This window comes from Piliocolobus tephrosceles, chromosome 6 (assembly GCF_002776525.5).
Source record: "Piliocolobus tephrosceles isolate RC106 chromosome 6, ASM277652v3, whole genome shotgun sequence".
Classification (NCBI taxonomy): domain Eukaryota; kingdom Metazoa; phylum Chordata; class Mammalia; order Primates; family Cercopithecidae; genus Piliocolobus; species Piliocolobus tephrosceles.
In genome coordinates, this window is record NC_045439.1 from 146,977,483 (window position 1) to 146,993,184 (window position 15,702).

The 15,702-nt window shown below is 49.2% G+C and overlaps 1 protein-coding gene across 2 annotated transcripts in view; it reads left to right on the forward strand.

The window, feature by feature from the left end:
- The window catches only part of MAPKBP1 (mitogen-activated protein kinase binding protein 1), a 54,522-nt gene that overhangs the window by 21,633 nt on the left and 17,187 nt on the right, over positions 1-15,702 (forward strand). For both annotated transcript variants that reach the window (XM_023198378.2, XM_023198379.3), the window contains exon 3: positions 4,408-4,499. In XM_023198378.2, the coding sequence (XP_023054146.1) occupies positions 4,408-4,499 (92 nt within the window). The remainder of the gene's footprint in view (positions 1-4,407; positions 4,500-15,702) is intronic.

A 15,702-nucleotide genomic window follows, 5' to 3' on the forward strand; every position in this document is an offset into this window, starting at 1 on the left:
GGCAGGAGAATGGCATGAACCCAGGGGGTGGAGCTTGCAGTGAGCCAAGATCCAGCCACTGCACTCCAGCCTGGGCGACAGAGCAAGGCTCCGTCTCAAAAAAAAAAAAAGAAAAAGTAAAGCTGGGTAAGTTGGGTATAAGATTATGGCAGTAGGCGGGTGCAGTGCCTCACACCTGTAATCCCAGCGCTTCGGGAGGCCGACACCGGTGGATCACGAGGTCAGGAGTTCCAGACCATCCTGGCGAACACTGTGAAATCCTGTCTCTACTAAAAATACAAGAAAAATTAGCCGGGCGTGGTGGCGGGCGCCTATAGTTCCAGCTACTCAGGAGGCTGTGGCAGGAGAATGGCGTGAACCTGGGGGGCGGAGCTCGCAGTGAGCAGAGATGGCGCCACTGCACTCCAGCCTGGGCGACAGAGCGAGGCTCTGTCTCAAAAAAAAAAGAAGAAAAAAAGATTATGGCAGTAAAGCTAGTCTGAAAGGCCCTCTCTGAGGAAGAGACCTTTGAGCAAAGACTTTAGGAAATTAGCTTTGTGCGTAGCTGAGAGAAGAACTTTTTAGTCCAAGGAATGGCATATGCAAAGGACCTGAGGCTACAATCAATCCACCTAAGGTGCTTAAAGTTGGTCCGCTGGGGTGGAGTGAGTGAGTGAAGGGGAGGGTGTAGGAAATGAGGTCAGAGGTAGCCAGAGGCCCGATCATTTAGGGCTTTTAAGCCTGGGTAGAGTATTTGGATTTGAACTAAGGGAGATGGGAAGCCATTTGGAGGGTTTTGGGCAAAATGATGACATGATCTTATTTATATTTTGAAAGAATCCCTGTGACCTACCGTGTGAAGAAAAGACTATAGGGGGTAAGGCCTGAAGCAGGGAGAGAATGTGGGTGTTACAGTCCAAGTGAGAGATAATAGTGACTTGAACTAAGTGGCATGCTGGTAAATAGTTACAGGCTCTCTGAGAGGGGAAAAACTGTGATTTGGAAGATTTGTGAGCCTTTGCTGATTTCCATGGTGTGAGTCGTCCTGCGGTGGTGATTTCAGGGCCACTCGTGTGCTAACACTGCATGTGGGAAAAGTTGTGCACAGTCAGCATTCATGAGTTAGTGCAAGCCAGCTCCAGCACACCACCGACTGAACTTGAATTCATTGAACCTGGGGTGTGTTTGCAGGGGATATTCAAATTTGTCTCCATCTGCCAGGGCAGGTGGAAGCTCTGCCACCTTCTTGGAAAGGAGGCGAGGAAGAAGGTTGTCAGAGGGAGTTAGTTTATGAAGTCCATCATGTTGAAGCCTTGCAAAATAATCCTAGATGTTGAAGGCCTTGCAGGAACTCTGGACTCTTAGATCCTTTGAAAGTGGAGCTCAACCCAAAACCTCCCTGCAAACAGGAAGCTGGTTTGAGTTAAGAACATAAAATAAAAACCAGCTGATGCCCCTGAATGTTTTCCCCTGCTCCTCCCCTTCCACAGAGCCAAAGGAAACTGCTTTTTTTCCCCTCTTGGATAGCTGCTTAGAAGGCCAGAAAAAGCCAAAAACATAAATCCTTTGAAAATAAGCCAAGTTTTGAGCTCAGGCAAACTCCTGCCTGTGGGGTTTTCCTAGTGCGGAAGTATGTTCCACTGCTCAGAGTCCTAGGAGGAAAATGACTAACGAACACAAAGGTGCCGGTGATCAGAGCCTGTCTCCCAGGCCAGGCGGAAAGAGATGGCCTGTAGCAGGGTTTCCCAAACTAGAGCTTCCAGCCCGTTTGTAGGTCGTGAAATCAGTAAAGTGGGCCATGACCACAATTATTTTTTAATGAAATGGATATAATAGAAAATAGAGTATATTGCACTCTAGGATTAACAATAGGATATTGTTTTGTGAAACTTTCAGTTTTACGCATATGCACACACATGTCTCTATATACTGGGTCATGATATGAAATGTGTTTCTTACTGTGGGTCATGGCCAGAAAACTTTGTTAAACACTGATCTTTAGAGTGTTACTAGCCCACGTCTCCTTGCTTTAGAGAATTAATTCTCTTTGGAATGGGATCATCTACCCACAAAACACCTACCCAAATTCCTGTTAGAAAGAAGATCAGCTGAGAACCAACGGACTTGGTGTAATTCTTCGGGACCGACACTGAAGCGTAAGGGATGGAAGGGATCAATGCAAATTTGAATCCAAAGGATTTACCTTTAATCAGATTACCAGGAGAAAATAAGAGTTGAGCAGCCCTTTAGCTCCCCACACTTGATTTTGTGGCTTCTCCCAGCTGTGTGGGTAATGCCAGCCTGGGGCCGTTCTCTTTCCTGTCTGCAGAAAGCAGTGGGTGTGGCAGGAATGTCCCTAAATATCCCCTCCTCTGGGAGAGTTGCAGGTTCAGTGCCAGGATGACATGGTGACTTAAACTGAGTATCCTCCAGACTTCCCCAGAATGATTTTGTTGCTCTCCAGTCAGTAATAGGTGACTAGGTCCCAGTGGTTCATTAAGCTGAGAAAAAGTAGAGCAGGCATAAGTTAGGGTAACCTATCAAGAATGTATAGAGAAGGCCAAAGTTACTTTATTCCACACTAGGTTTAGTGCCTCAGATCGGCACAAGGGTAATTGGCAAGTTTGGTGCTTGCCAGGTGGCTCTGGGTTGCTTCTCTGTATCGAAACCATATCTACCAGTGAGCAGACACATGTTAGAATTCCTCATCTGCATCCCCAAGAAACACAGATAATCCTTGGGGACCTTTCTGGGGAATAGGTATTAAATGTAACATCTCTGGAGACTTATTTTGGTCTTCGGCCACCACAGGGCGTTTCCTTCCAACCTAATTCAAGCTAAAATAATCCTCAGAGATAAAAATTTAAACACGGTCTCTAGGAGTACCTTTTTTTTTTTTTTTTTTTTGAGATGGAGTCTCACTCTGTCACCCACGCTGGAGTGTAATGGCATGATCTTGGCTCACTGTAACCTCCACCTCACAGGTTCAAGCGATTCTCGTGACTCAGCCTCCTGAGTAGCTGGGATTACAGGCACCCACCATCATGCCTGGCTAATTTTTGTATTTTTAGTTAAGACGGGGGTTTCACTATGTTGGCCAGGCTGGTCTCGAACTTCTGACCTTGAGTGATCTGCCCACCTTGGCCTCCCAAAGTGCTGGGATTACAGGCGTGAGCCCTTGCCCCTGGCCCCTCTAGGAGTACTTCTAATTCTGCAGTTGGAGCAATAAGAGAGAAGGAGAAACTCCAAAACTGTCCTAATTGATTCCGAGCCTCCCCTCTCTAGAAACTGGCCTGGACTAGTAGTAGACCGCCCTGCCACAAGCATCTACCCTATGTGTTTCTGGTTTACATTGCCCTCTTAGGGCCTCCGAGACTCTCCTCAGGGTCAGTGTTTTCATAGCAAAGTGCTATCTAGCCTGTTCACGTGTCCGTCCTGCATTCTGAAGCCCCACTCTCTGAGCCAGGGGCGATCAGGGACATTCCTGAGCAGGGTCAGTGCAGGGAGTGCACAGTCCTGGAGCAGGTAAAGACCTGGAGCAGCAAATGAAAGACCTGGAGCAGAGCATGACGTGAAGTGACAGCAAGAGGTTGGGGGAAGTCTCAGTCTCACTTGGCATCGTCTAGCAGAAAGAGCAGTGAGTTAATGTGAGGTGAGTTCCGTGTGGGGCCTGGGGCTGCAGGCAGTGTGGGGTAATAATACTAACGATGAGACTGATGAGTGGCTCCCGGGGCCAGGTCCTCTCCGAATCTCTGAGCATTTTATCTTTCATCTCTGTGGGAGTTGTGGCTTAATAATAACAATTAGAATACCCTGAGCATCGGTGCTTTGCAGAACACAGCATTAAGCCCTGTTTCTGCCTCCTTGGATTGTAGTCTGTACGAACTGGCAGACATTTGGGAGGTGGAGCCCTCTGATGGAGGGGAAGAACATGATAGAATGCAAAGGTCAGGGATATTCTGAGTCACCTAATTGATACCTAACATTCTTTTGGCTCCTGGTAGGTCAGAGTGGCCTTTCCTCATGTCTGCCAAAGCACAAAGATCAGTGGCCTCACCCAAGTCTCACGGATCCAAGAGTCTAGTCTGGGGATCCCAGGCTTCACCTTATACATGGTGCCTTCCTGGTTTTGGGGAATGCTTGTTCCTCTGTGGCCATGAGTTATACTTTAACGAGTTGGTTTTCTTTCCTGTGGTACCAGCAGACTGAGCCCTCCTGAAAATAGGTGTTGCACACTGGGTTTTTTCCCATGTGATCAAGAAGCCCAGTGGCCAGAATGGAAAAAGCTGCAGAAGTCATAGTTCCATTCTCCTGAAGACATGGGCATCTGGAAAGTAGCCAGTGCCTCAGGATGTCCCAAGTGCCTTCAGCACCTTCTTCCCAAACACACTCTGTCTATAACATGTCACTTCTGTCTTGCTCTGACAGGTGACCTTGGAGAAGGTGCTGGGAATTACAGTGTCTGGAGGCAGAGGACTTGCCTGTGACCCCCGGTCAGGTTTAGTTGCCTACCCAGCAGGGTAAGTAAGTGCCTTGGAAGAGATCTTGATGCATGGGAATTTATAGCCATGCTGGAGCAATTGGGGTGGGCAGGGGTTTTCTGGTATCTTCTGGAAGATACATACAGGTTAATGTTTTGTTGCCATTTTTGTAAAGAGACGCAGGACCACGTAAAGGTTCTTTGGTACTGTCATTGTTGCCATCCTGTCCTGCTTTTTGGTTATCTACTCCGCCTCCCCCACACAAATTTCACACAGTTCCCAACACCATCTTCAGTAGCTACCTTCTAGTCATTTAAAAAACAACTTTGTTGAGATGTAATTCACATACCATATAACTGACTGTTTAAAATATCCAATTCAGTAGTTTTTAGTATATTCACAGAGTTGTGCAGCCATCACCACAATCAAATTTAGGACATTTTCATGACCCTGTTCCTTTTTTTTTTTTTTTTTTTTTTTTGAGACAGGTTTTGGCTCTGTCACCCAGGCTGGAGTACAGTGGCTCGAACTTAGCTCACTGCAACCTCCACCCCTGACATTCAAGCAATCCTCCCACCTCAGCCTCCTGAGTAACTGGGACTACAGGCGTACTGGCCCCATGCCTGGCTAATTTTTTGTAGAGATGGGGTTTCACCACATTGCCCAGGCTGGTCTCGAACTCCTGAGCTCAAGCCATGTTGAAGCCTCAGCCACCCAAAGTGCTGGGATTACGGGCGTGAGCCACCGTGTCTGGCTCCATTCCTATAAGTCACTCTTCATTCCCACCCCTACCTTACCAGACCTTCATCCCTAGGCAACCACTGTCTCCATTAATTTGCCTATTCTGGATATTTCATACAAATGGAATCAGATAACGCTGTATTTGGCCTTTTGTAACTGGCTTCTTTTTGTTGTCCAGACTGGAGTGCAATGGTACGATCACGGCTGACTGCAGCCTCAGCCTCCTGAGTAGCTGGAGCTATGGTGTGTGCCACCAGGCCCAGCTAAGTTTTCCATTTTTTGTAGAGACGGGGTCTAACTGTATTACCTAAGCTAGTTTCAAACTCCTGGGCTCAAGCAGTCCTCCTGCTTCAGCCTCCCAAAGTGCTGGGATTACAGGCGTGAGCCACCATACCTGGCCAGCATACTGTTTTCAGGGTCAATCTATGTCACAGCATGTATCACTATCTTATTCCTTTTTGTGGCTGAATAATATTACATTGCATGGATGTACCACATTTTATCTATTCTTCAGTTGATGGACATTTGAGTTGTTTCTACTTCTTAGCTATTAGGAATAATGCTGTTATGAATCTGTTCTAGTCACTTTGAGAGAGATCAGTGCCATAGAAGAGAAGTAGGGGACTGGGGCTACTATTCTTTCTCTTGCTGCCTTTTCACTCCTCTGCTCCTACAAGTGGGAAACCTCCAACCATAGTTTCTTCAGGCTTCTGGAGAAAGCTTGGAATCCCTCCTGCTTCTGGCTCCCTCTGTTCCATGCTGATAGGCACAGGAATATGAACATGAGTAGGGCTACTGCTGGACCTTTCTTACTCTGCCATTAACTTGGTAATGCCTAGTTCATTCCCCAATGTAATTTTCATAGCAACTTTTATAGTTTTTATACTAGATACATGATTTGCTTAGTTTTATCACCTCATCAAAAAAGCTCCATTATCAGGCTGGGCCCGGTGGCTCAAGCCTGTAATCCCAGTACCTTGGGAGGCCAAGGTGGGCAGATGACTTGAGGTCAGGAGGTCGAGACCAGCCTGGCCAACATGTTGAAACCTTGTCTCTACTAAAAACACAAAAAAATTAGCCGGGCGTGATGGCAGGTGCTGGTAGTCCCAGCTGCTCAGGAGGCTGAAGCATGAGAATCACTTGAACCCAGGAGGTGGAAGTTGTAGTGAGCCAAGATTGTGCCACTGCACTCCAGCCTGGGTGACAAAGAGAGACTCTGTCTTAAAAAAAACAAGCCACCACCAAAAAAAGCCACCTTTATCAATCAAGTACAGTCACGTTTCACTTAATGATGGGGATATGTTCTGAGAAGTGTCATTTTGCAATTTCGTTGCTGTGCGAACATTACAGAGTGTACTTACACAAACCTAGACGGTGTAGCCTACTGCACACCTAGGCTACGTGGTATAGCCGGTTGCACCTAGGCTAGAAACCTGCACAGCAGGTTACTGTACTGTATACTGCACATAATCCTAAGACAATGGTATTTGTGTATTTAAACATAGAAAAAGTATGGTAAAAATATCATATAAAAAATATATATGAAAGGCACACCTGTATAAGGGCACTTACCATGAATGGAGCTTCCAGGACTGGAAGTTGTTCTGGGTGAGTCAGTCAGTGAGTGGTGAGTGAGTGTGAGTGCCCGGAACATTACTGTACACTTTACAAACACTGTACACTTGGCCATACTAAATTTATTTTAAAAACATATATTCAACAATAGATGAACCTAACCTACTATAACTTTCTTACATTTTATAAACTTTTTTTTAACTTCTTGACTCTTGTAGTAACACTTAGCTTAAAACACAAACGCAGTACAGCTGTACAAAAATATTTTTCTTTTATTTTTTTCTGAGATGGAGTCTCCCTCTGTCACCCAGGCTGGAGTGCACTGGCACGATCTTAGCTCACTGCAAACTCTGCCTCCTGGGTTCAAGTGATTCTCCTGCCTCAGCCTCCTGAGTAGCTGGGATTACAGGCTCCTGCCACCACACCTGGCTAATTTTTGTATTTTTAGTAGAGATGGAGTTTCGCCGTGTTGGTCAGGCTGGTCTTGAACTAATGACCTCAAGTGATCCGCCCGCCTTGGCCTGCCGAAGTGCTGGCATTACAGGCATGAGCTACCATGCCTGGCCCAAAAGTATTTTCTTTTTATCTTCTGTAAGCTTTAAATTTTGTTTTTAACTTTTTAAACTTTTCTGTTAAAAACAAAGACACAAACACACACATTAGCCTAGCGCATAGAACTACATAGGGTCAGGATCACCAAGCTGTCACTAAGTGACAGGAATATTGTAGCTCCATTATAATCTTACGGGACCACTGTCACACATGCCCTTCACTGTCGACCAGAATGTCATTATGTGACGTATGACTGTGCTTATTCTATGCCAGGCACTTTTTTTTTTTTTTTTTTTGAGGCGGAGTCTCGCTCTGTCGCCCGGACTGGAGTGCAGTGACCGGATCTCAGCTCACTGCAAGCTCCGCCTCCTGGGTTTTACGCCATTCTCCTGCCTCAGCCTCCCGAGTAGCTGGGACTACAGGCGCCCGCCACCTCGCCCGGCTAGTTTTTGTATTTTTAGTAGAGACGGGGTTTCACCGTGTTAGCCAGGATGGTCTCGATCTCCTGACCTCGTGATCCGCCCGTCTCGGCCTCCCAAAGTGCTGGGATTACAGGCTTGAGCCACCGCGCCCGGCCGCCAGGCACTTTTTAAGCACTGTGTATTAATTAATACTCTGAGCAACGCTTTGATGTTGGTACTATTATCATCCTCATATTTTAGAGAAGGAAATTGAGATTCAAAGAAGTCAAGCAGGCCCAGTGCGGTAGCTCACGCCTATAGTCCTAGCACTTTGGGAGGGCAAAGTGGACGAGTCACCTGAGGTCAGGAGTTCAAGACCAGCCTGGCCAACATGGTGAAATCTTGTCTGTACCAAAATACAAAAATTAGCCTGGCATGATGGCAGGTGCTGGTAGTCCCAGCTACTTGGGAGGCTGAGACGGGAGAATCACTTGAACCCGGGAGACAGTGGTTACAGTGAGCCGAGATTGTGCCACTGCACTCCAACCTGAGCAGTGAGCAAGATTCCATTTCAAAAAAAAAGTTAAGCAGGCAGGGTGCAGTGGCTTTGGGAAGCCAAGGCAGGAGGATTGCTTTGAAACCAAGAATTTGAAACCAGCCCGGGCAACATAGTGAGAACCCTGTCTCTACCAACAAGTAAAAATAAAAAAATTGGCTGGGTATGATGGCATGTGCCTATAGTCCTAGCAACTTGGGAGGCTGAGGCGGGAGGATTGCTTGAGCCCAGGAGGTTAAGGCTGCAGTGAACTATGATCGTGCCACAGTACTCCAGCCTGGGTGACACAATGAAACCCTGCCTCTTAAAAAAAACCAAAAGGGTTAAGGAGTTTGCTCGAGGTAACATAGCTAGTATGTGTATTGGGGTTCTAACCCAAGTAGTATGACTGTAGAGCTCTGATTGTTAAAATGGCACAAGGTGGGGGGAAGACCATACTTTTTTTTTTTTTTTTTTTTTGGAGGCGGAGTTTCGTTCTTGTTGCCCAGGCTGGAGTGCAATGGCACGATCTCGGTTCACCACAACCTCCGCCTTCTGGGTTCAAGCAATTCTCCTGCCTCAGCCTCCCGAGTAGCTGGGATTATAGGCATGCGCCACTACACCCAGCTAATTTTGTATTTTTAGTAGAGACAGGGGTTCTCCATGTTGGTCAGGCTGGTCTTGAACTCCTGACCTCAGGTGATCTGCCCACCTCGGCCTCCCAAAGTGCTGGGATTACAGGCGTGAGCCACTGTGCCCGGCCACTTTCTGCTTATTTTTAACAAATTGCTTTTCCTCTAAGCTGCCTACCTGCCCTTTGAATAAGAAGAGCCCCCTTTATGGGCAACTCAGTCTGTGCCAGGGAGACTTCTGCCCCTGGGTTTGGGGTCATTATCTCTCCCAAGTGGTCCTCTGGTGTTTAATGGCTGCAGTAGGGGTGCTGTGGAGCCACATGGGCTCTGCCTGACAGAGGCTGGACTGGGCTCCATTTTCCCCTAGAGAAGCAAGTTGATGGAAAGACCTCTCTACTGGATAAGTTTGTGCAGCCTGCCTCAGGGGAATTCCACTTGTTCTTGCCTCTGCCTGGGAAAGCCAGGTTCCCTCTTGTTGAAGGTGGGGCTGGGGCTGGATGTAGCCTAGGCAGAAAAGGCCTTGGGGTGCTGCTTGGTGCATGCTGAGCCCTGTGTCCCTGCCCTGGGGAGTGTGGAGTCCTGCCCGCTTTCTTCCTCACACACCCCTGGACTCCAGGCCTGGCCTTTAAGGGCGTGTGCTTATGCATGTTTATGGGCAGGTCTCAGCCCAGTGCATGTGCCTGGGAGTCATGATCCTTCCAGGTGGTGTGCAGGCTCCCCTGATGGAACCTCTGGTAGGTTTCCTGAGTGTGTGTGCTTGGCTTTGGCCACCCTTGGGCAGTGCCCCTAATCTGTTCCCTGACCTTTTGATTTCTTAGAACTTCAAGTTCTCTGCGCAAATGGCTTCTTTCTGGGTGTTTGAGTTTTGCTGTGTTCTAGAGCTCCCTGATGTGCTGCTGTGATGTTGGGGGCCACCAGATTCTGTGTGAGCACAAGCAGGTTCTTCACCTCCCTCCTTGTCTCCCTGCTTTTCTTATCTGATCATCCTTACACTGCCCCCAGCCCCCGCACTCTTGTTCCTCCTGTGCCTGTTGCTTTAGGAGCCAGCTCAGGTATCCTAGAAACAAGGAGAGAAACAAAACTCAGAAAATTCTCTGAGGCCCAGAGGCGAATATCAAACCAAAACAAAGTTTTCTGAAAGGAAATGGAACAGCACGGGAGAGGAGGGTGGGCAGTGTGTCAGGGAGAGGTGGGTAGGAGCCCCAGGCTGAGCATGGAGCCTGTCCTAGTGGCTCCTACATCCCTTGGCTGTTGTTTCCCCATGGGAAGGCCCCCTACCAGAGGATGTCGACAGCCCCTTTGAGAGACTTAGTTGAGCTGAGCACCATTAATTGAGTTGGGCCTTTTCCCCAGCTGGCTTAGTGGAGATGAACGTTCGAGCCCAGCACAGCCCCTGGGCACCTGTGCCCCTATGCCTAGTCCTGAGAATGGGTTTCTCCTGGCTCCCATGCCAGAGTGGCCTGGGTGAGTGTCCTGCGCACAGCTGCTCCTCTCCCGTTGGGGTGGGAAGTGTCCTAATGAGGTAACAGGGTGTATCTGGCAGCTGAGAAGAGATCTCTTGGTTGATTTAAGTGGGGAGGAAAAGAGGGAACCCCTGCTCTCCTGAGGAGGCCCTCCATTTACTCAGCCCATGTTAGAATCCATGCTGAGGTCCTCAGCGTGGAAGCATTGCACTGGGTGTGACGGAATCCTCCTCCTGAACTGTGTTCTCGTGGCACCTGAGCTGAAGGAACACAGAGCTGCCTTCTTACTCTCTGTAGGGAACTCACCAGGGACAGTGGAGAGACCCGTGGACCTGCGAGAAGAAAAGGCTGGGACTTGGTGCCCAGGATCACGCAGTGTGTTAGCAGACAGGCCTGTGACCTTAGTGTTCTGCTCTTTCCACCTCAGCGCTGCCCTTGAGCATCAAGGAGTCCTAAATGCCTGAGGTACAGGAGAACCATGGACCTCTCCCCAGGGCCCTGGTTCACACTCTGCTACACAGGAGGTTCTTGGCAGCCAGGGCTTTGAGATCTTGCAGCTAGTGACTTGGAGATGTAGTCACTCATTTACAAACAATTACTGAGGGCCTATCTTCTAGGCCCTGGGAACTTAACAGTAAGTAAAACAGACCAAAAATACCATCCTCACAGAACTGGCAGTCTGGTGTGTGAAGATGGATCCCCACCGCCAGTGTAAGTTATAAGCATGATTACAAGTTGATGTGTGCTTTGGAAACAGTATAAGCAGTAGCAGTGACAGGGGTAGGGTTGTAATGATAAATAGGGCTGGAGGGCGACATTTGAGCGAGGCCAGAAGCCCCTTTGGTATGCTTCTGTGAGTCACTCTCAGATTTTACCTGGTCTGAAAGAAAACAATTCAAAGGCCCAGGGTCCCTGGTTGATCTTGTGTGTCCTGCTCCCTGTCTATACTGCCCTGTGCATAGCTCATCCCATCCGGGGGATGGAGAGTGGTAGGAGGTGGATCCTGTGGGAATCCTGGGCTCTGTGGTAGCAGCAGGCCTGGACCTGTGTAGGGAAGGGGGATGTTGAAGGCTTGGCCCTTCCTGGGCAGTGGGCCCAGCACCTGGCGCCAGTACTCCACAGCGTGACTCCCCCAGGCTGAGGCCTTACACCCTCCCCGTGAGAGTGAGCAGCCGCCCTGCACCCTTGGGTGCTGAGTTGCGGGACTCAGCTGGTTGGGCCAACCCAGCCCTTGGCATGTGGTGGATCCCAGCCAGCACTGCAGCAAGGGCTCACCCTGCTAGGCAGGGTCAGGGGATGTGGAGGGAAAGATTGATACAAACCGTGCCCCGCGCTCCTCTCCCCGGCTGACCTAGGAGCTTGCTCAGAATTCACCAAGAAGGCTGAGAGGGCTCCTTGGTGCTTTTGAGAGCAGGTTGGGAGAGCGTCAACAAGCCAAGCACACAGGGAGCCCTGGCCATGCTGCTGTCACTTCAGCATCTGTGTTATCGTCCCTGCATGTGGAGCTGTGACAGTGGTTGCATGCTCTCTTTCTTTCTCTTGTTGGATGGCTTCCAAATATCAATAATTAGAAACAACAATAGTTGCTTAAGGGACGACCTCTGGTGTTTCCTTTTCTTGCTTAGCTCTTCCTTGGCACACCTGAGAATTTCTTAGGCTATGCTGGGAGCCAGGGGGATGTTAGAGGAGGGAGAGATTGCCTCATTGCCATTGCCTCTAGCCAGTTATCCTTCTATCTACGTAGTGTTCCTACATACACACACACACACACACACACACACACACACACACCATTCACCCTTCTCCTTCCACCATGGAGCTGAACATAGAAGAAGGAGGAAACAGGATATTGTGTCCCAGGAAGACTGAGTTTGTATGCAGTGACTTGAAAAGTGTTTTAAGCAGTCTGATGCACTACCCTTTAAAGGCTGAAATGCTGCTTTGGGATGAGAATTAAGGGAAAACTCATAAACTTGCAAATAGAGCCCACTTTTTCTGGATTTGGGATACGGTTGGCTGGATTATGCATTGAGTCAATTCAATTAGATCAACTCTCAGCTGAAGCTCTAGCTTTCTGATGAGCCCTATCTGATGAGCCCTAGCTTTCTGATGAGTTCCTGTGTAACTCATCAGAAAGCTAGGGAACCTGTCCCCATTTAGACTAGAGCCTTTGCTGGAGAGAGGAGCCTGCAGAGGGCCTCAGGTCAGCACAGACTGCAAGAAGGTTCAGGAAACGTTGGTTAACCACTGAGAACTTTCTGGCCTCTGAATTCATGATGGTGGCAGGCCTGGGGCTATTACTTTCCATATACTGCATAAAGTATTAAAACCTAAATGTCTAAATCTGGCTGGGCACAGTGGCTCACGCCTGTAATCCCAACACTTTTGGAGGCCAAGGTGGGTGGATCACCTGAGGTCAGGAGTTTGAGACCAGCCTGACCAATATGGTGAAATCACATCTCTACTAAAAATACAAAAAAATTAGCCAAGCTTGCTGATGGGTGCCTGTAATCCCAGCTACTCGGGAGGCTGAGATAGGAGAATTGGTTGAACCCGGGAGGTGGAGGTTGCGGTGAGCCGAGATCGCACCACCGCACTCCAGCCTGAGCGACAAGAGCAAAACTCCATCTCAAAAAAAAAAAGAAAAAAAATCTAAATATGTGGACTTTGAACTCTTATAATTTTCTTCCTTTCCTTTCCTTTCCTTTCCTTTCCTTTCCTTTCCTTTCCTTTCCTCTCCTTTCCTTTCTCCTTTCCTTTTTCCTTTCCTTTCCTTTCCTTTCCTTTTTGAGACGGAGTCTCACTGTCCCCCAGGCTGGAGTGCAGTGGTGTGATCTCAGCTCACTGCAAGCTCCACCTCCCGGGTTCCCACCATTTTCCTGCCTCAGCCTCCTGAGTAGCTGGGACTACAGGCGCCCGCCACCACGCCCAGCTAATTTTTTGTATTTTTAGTAGAGACGGGGGTTTCACTGTGTTAGCCAGGATGGTCTCGATCTCCTGACCTCGTGATCCACCTGCCTCAGCCTCCCAACGTGCTGGGATTACAGGCGTGAGCCACCGTGCCTGGCTCTGTTATAATTTTCATGTGCCTGCTCAAGAGCGATGGGGTGCAGAGTTTCCAAAGCCATCTTGCTTTTGTCATACTTTTTTTTTTGAGACAGAGTCTAGTTCTTGGCTCCCAGGCTGGAGTGCAATGGCATGATCTCAACTCACTGCAACCTTCACCTCCCAGGTTCAAGTGATTCTCCTGCCTCAGCCTCCCAAGTAGCTGGGATTATAGGCACCTGCCACCACACTTGGCTTATTTTTGTATTTTTAGTAGAGATGGGGCTTCACCATGTTGGCCAGCCTGGTCTTGAACTCCTGACCTCGGGTGGTCTGCCTGTCTCAGCTTCCCAAAGTGCTGGGATTATAGGCATGAGCCACTGTGCCCGGCCTGTTATAATTTTTAAAACCCTCCTGACTGTGACATTCTAGAAGGGGAAGCAGGAGACTAGAAGGTGGTATAAAAAGAGAAAGGAGTTCAAGACTAGCCTGGGCAACATGGCAAAACCCCATCTCTACAAAAAAACACAAAAATTAACTGGGTGTGGTGGCATGTGCCTGTAATCCCAGCTACTTGGGAGGCTGAGGTGGGAGGATTGCTTGCCCAGGAGGTCGAGGCTTCAGGGAGCTGTGATGGTGCCATGGTGCCACTGCACTCCAGCCTGGGTGACAGAGCAAGACCCTGCCTCCAAAAAGGAAAAAGAAAGAAAGAAAGGAAGGAAGGAAGGGCTAAGCAGGGTGGCATGAGCCTGTAATCCCAACTACTTAGGAGGATGAGGCAGCAGGATTACTTGAGTCCAGGAGTTCAAGACCAGCTTGGGCAACATAGTGAGACCTTGTCTCAAAAAAACGGAAAAAGGAAACAGGAACAAGGAAGGAGTAGGAAATGGAGAAAGAAGGAGAAAAAAAAAAAAAAAAAAAACAGGAAGAGTTGAGGGGTTAGAGGAGAAAATGATGTGACTCAGGAATTCCACAGCTGTTGGTCAGCCTGGCAGTTCTGGGCATATCTGGTCACATCGGAGGTCCCAGTGTCCCCAAATTTGCATATTGAAGTGGTTTATTGAGCCCAAGATGCTTAGCACTCACTGGCAACTTGCACCTGCCTCCCTTCAAGCTTCCAGCCAGTAGTGGCATTCAGATGCGGGGGCTGTAATGGGGTCCCACTAGGGAAAGTTAGGTCTGGGGGTAGTAGCTGTCTGCTCTTTCTCTCCTCCCTGCCTTTCCTATTTGCAGCCTCCAGGCTTGCTCTTGTTTGCTAGTTCCAGTGTTAACGAAGAGTTGAGGCAGAAGGGGCAACGGGCCAGGGCCTGCTGACAGCCAAGAAGCCTAAAGAGAAGCTGCCTGGCTGTTGGCCTTTGGCTTCTCGCCCCTGATTCCTGCTACCCAGCTTCCGTCTCCAGAGCTGCCTCTGGAAAGGCAGGACCTGATTCCAGCCAGCAGCCCTGCTGCCTGGCGGAAGAGGCTGCCCCGCCTTCTCTGTGAGGCAGGCAGAGCCCCTGATTGTCCGTTTCTGGCAGTCGGGGGGCTCTTCTCAGGTTTCTTGGGGCCAGGGATTCTCAGGGTGGGGCTTGGGCCCTCCGTGGCACTGTAGGGCTTTCCCAGGCCTTCTCAGGCTCTCTCTATCCCTCTACCCCATCTTACTGAGCCTTTCTGCTGTGTGGCCCCTGCCTGGCCTCCCACCTCCTTCCTCATTCAACACATGCAGGGTGTGGGAGGCCAGCTCTTGCCAAGTACACACGTGGGTGCACATGTGAGAGACCTGATATCTTCAGGCACACATGCTTGATACACGTGTGACCCCAAGCCTGTGAACGGGCTGTGCACCTGAGGCCTGCTTTGTCCAAATCACATTTCTTCTCCCCTCCTACACCCCTTCCTGGGGTATATGGAAGGTCTGCGGGATGGCCTGTGTCCCTGCCAGCCCTTTGTGGGTATGGCCAGAGATAGAGCTGGTATTTAGGGGCCTGGTTGGGGGGACAGGCTTCCAGGGAGTCCTTATTACTCTCTTGGGGCTACAGAGATAGGCCCTCTTGGGTGGGGAAGAGGAGGAAGAGCAGGTTGCCAGGAGAAAGCAGTGAAGGCTGGGCGAGGTGGCTCATGCCTGTAATCCCAGCACTTTGGGAGGCAGATCACTTGAGCCCAAGAGTTTGAGACCAGCCTGGGCAACGTGGCAAGATCCTGTGTCTACAAAAAAAACCCAAAAAACAAAGATTAGCTGGCATGGTGGCACATGCTTGTGGTTCCAGCTACTAGGGAGGCTAAGGTGGGAGGATTGCTTGAGCCTGGGAAGTTGAGGCT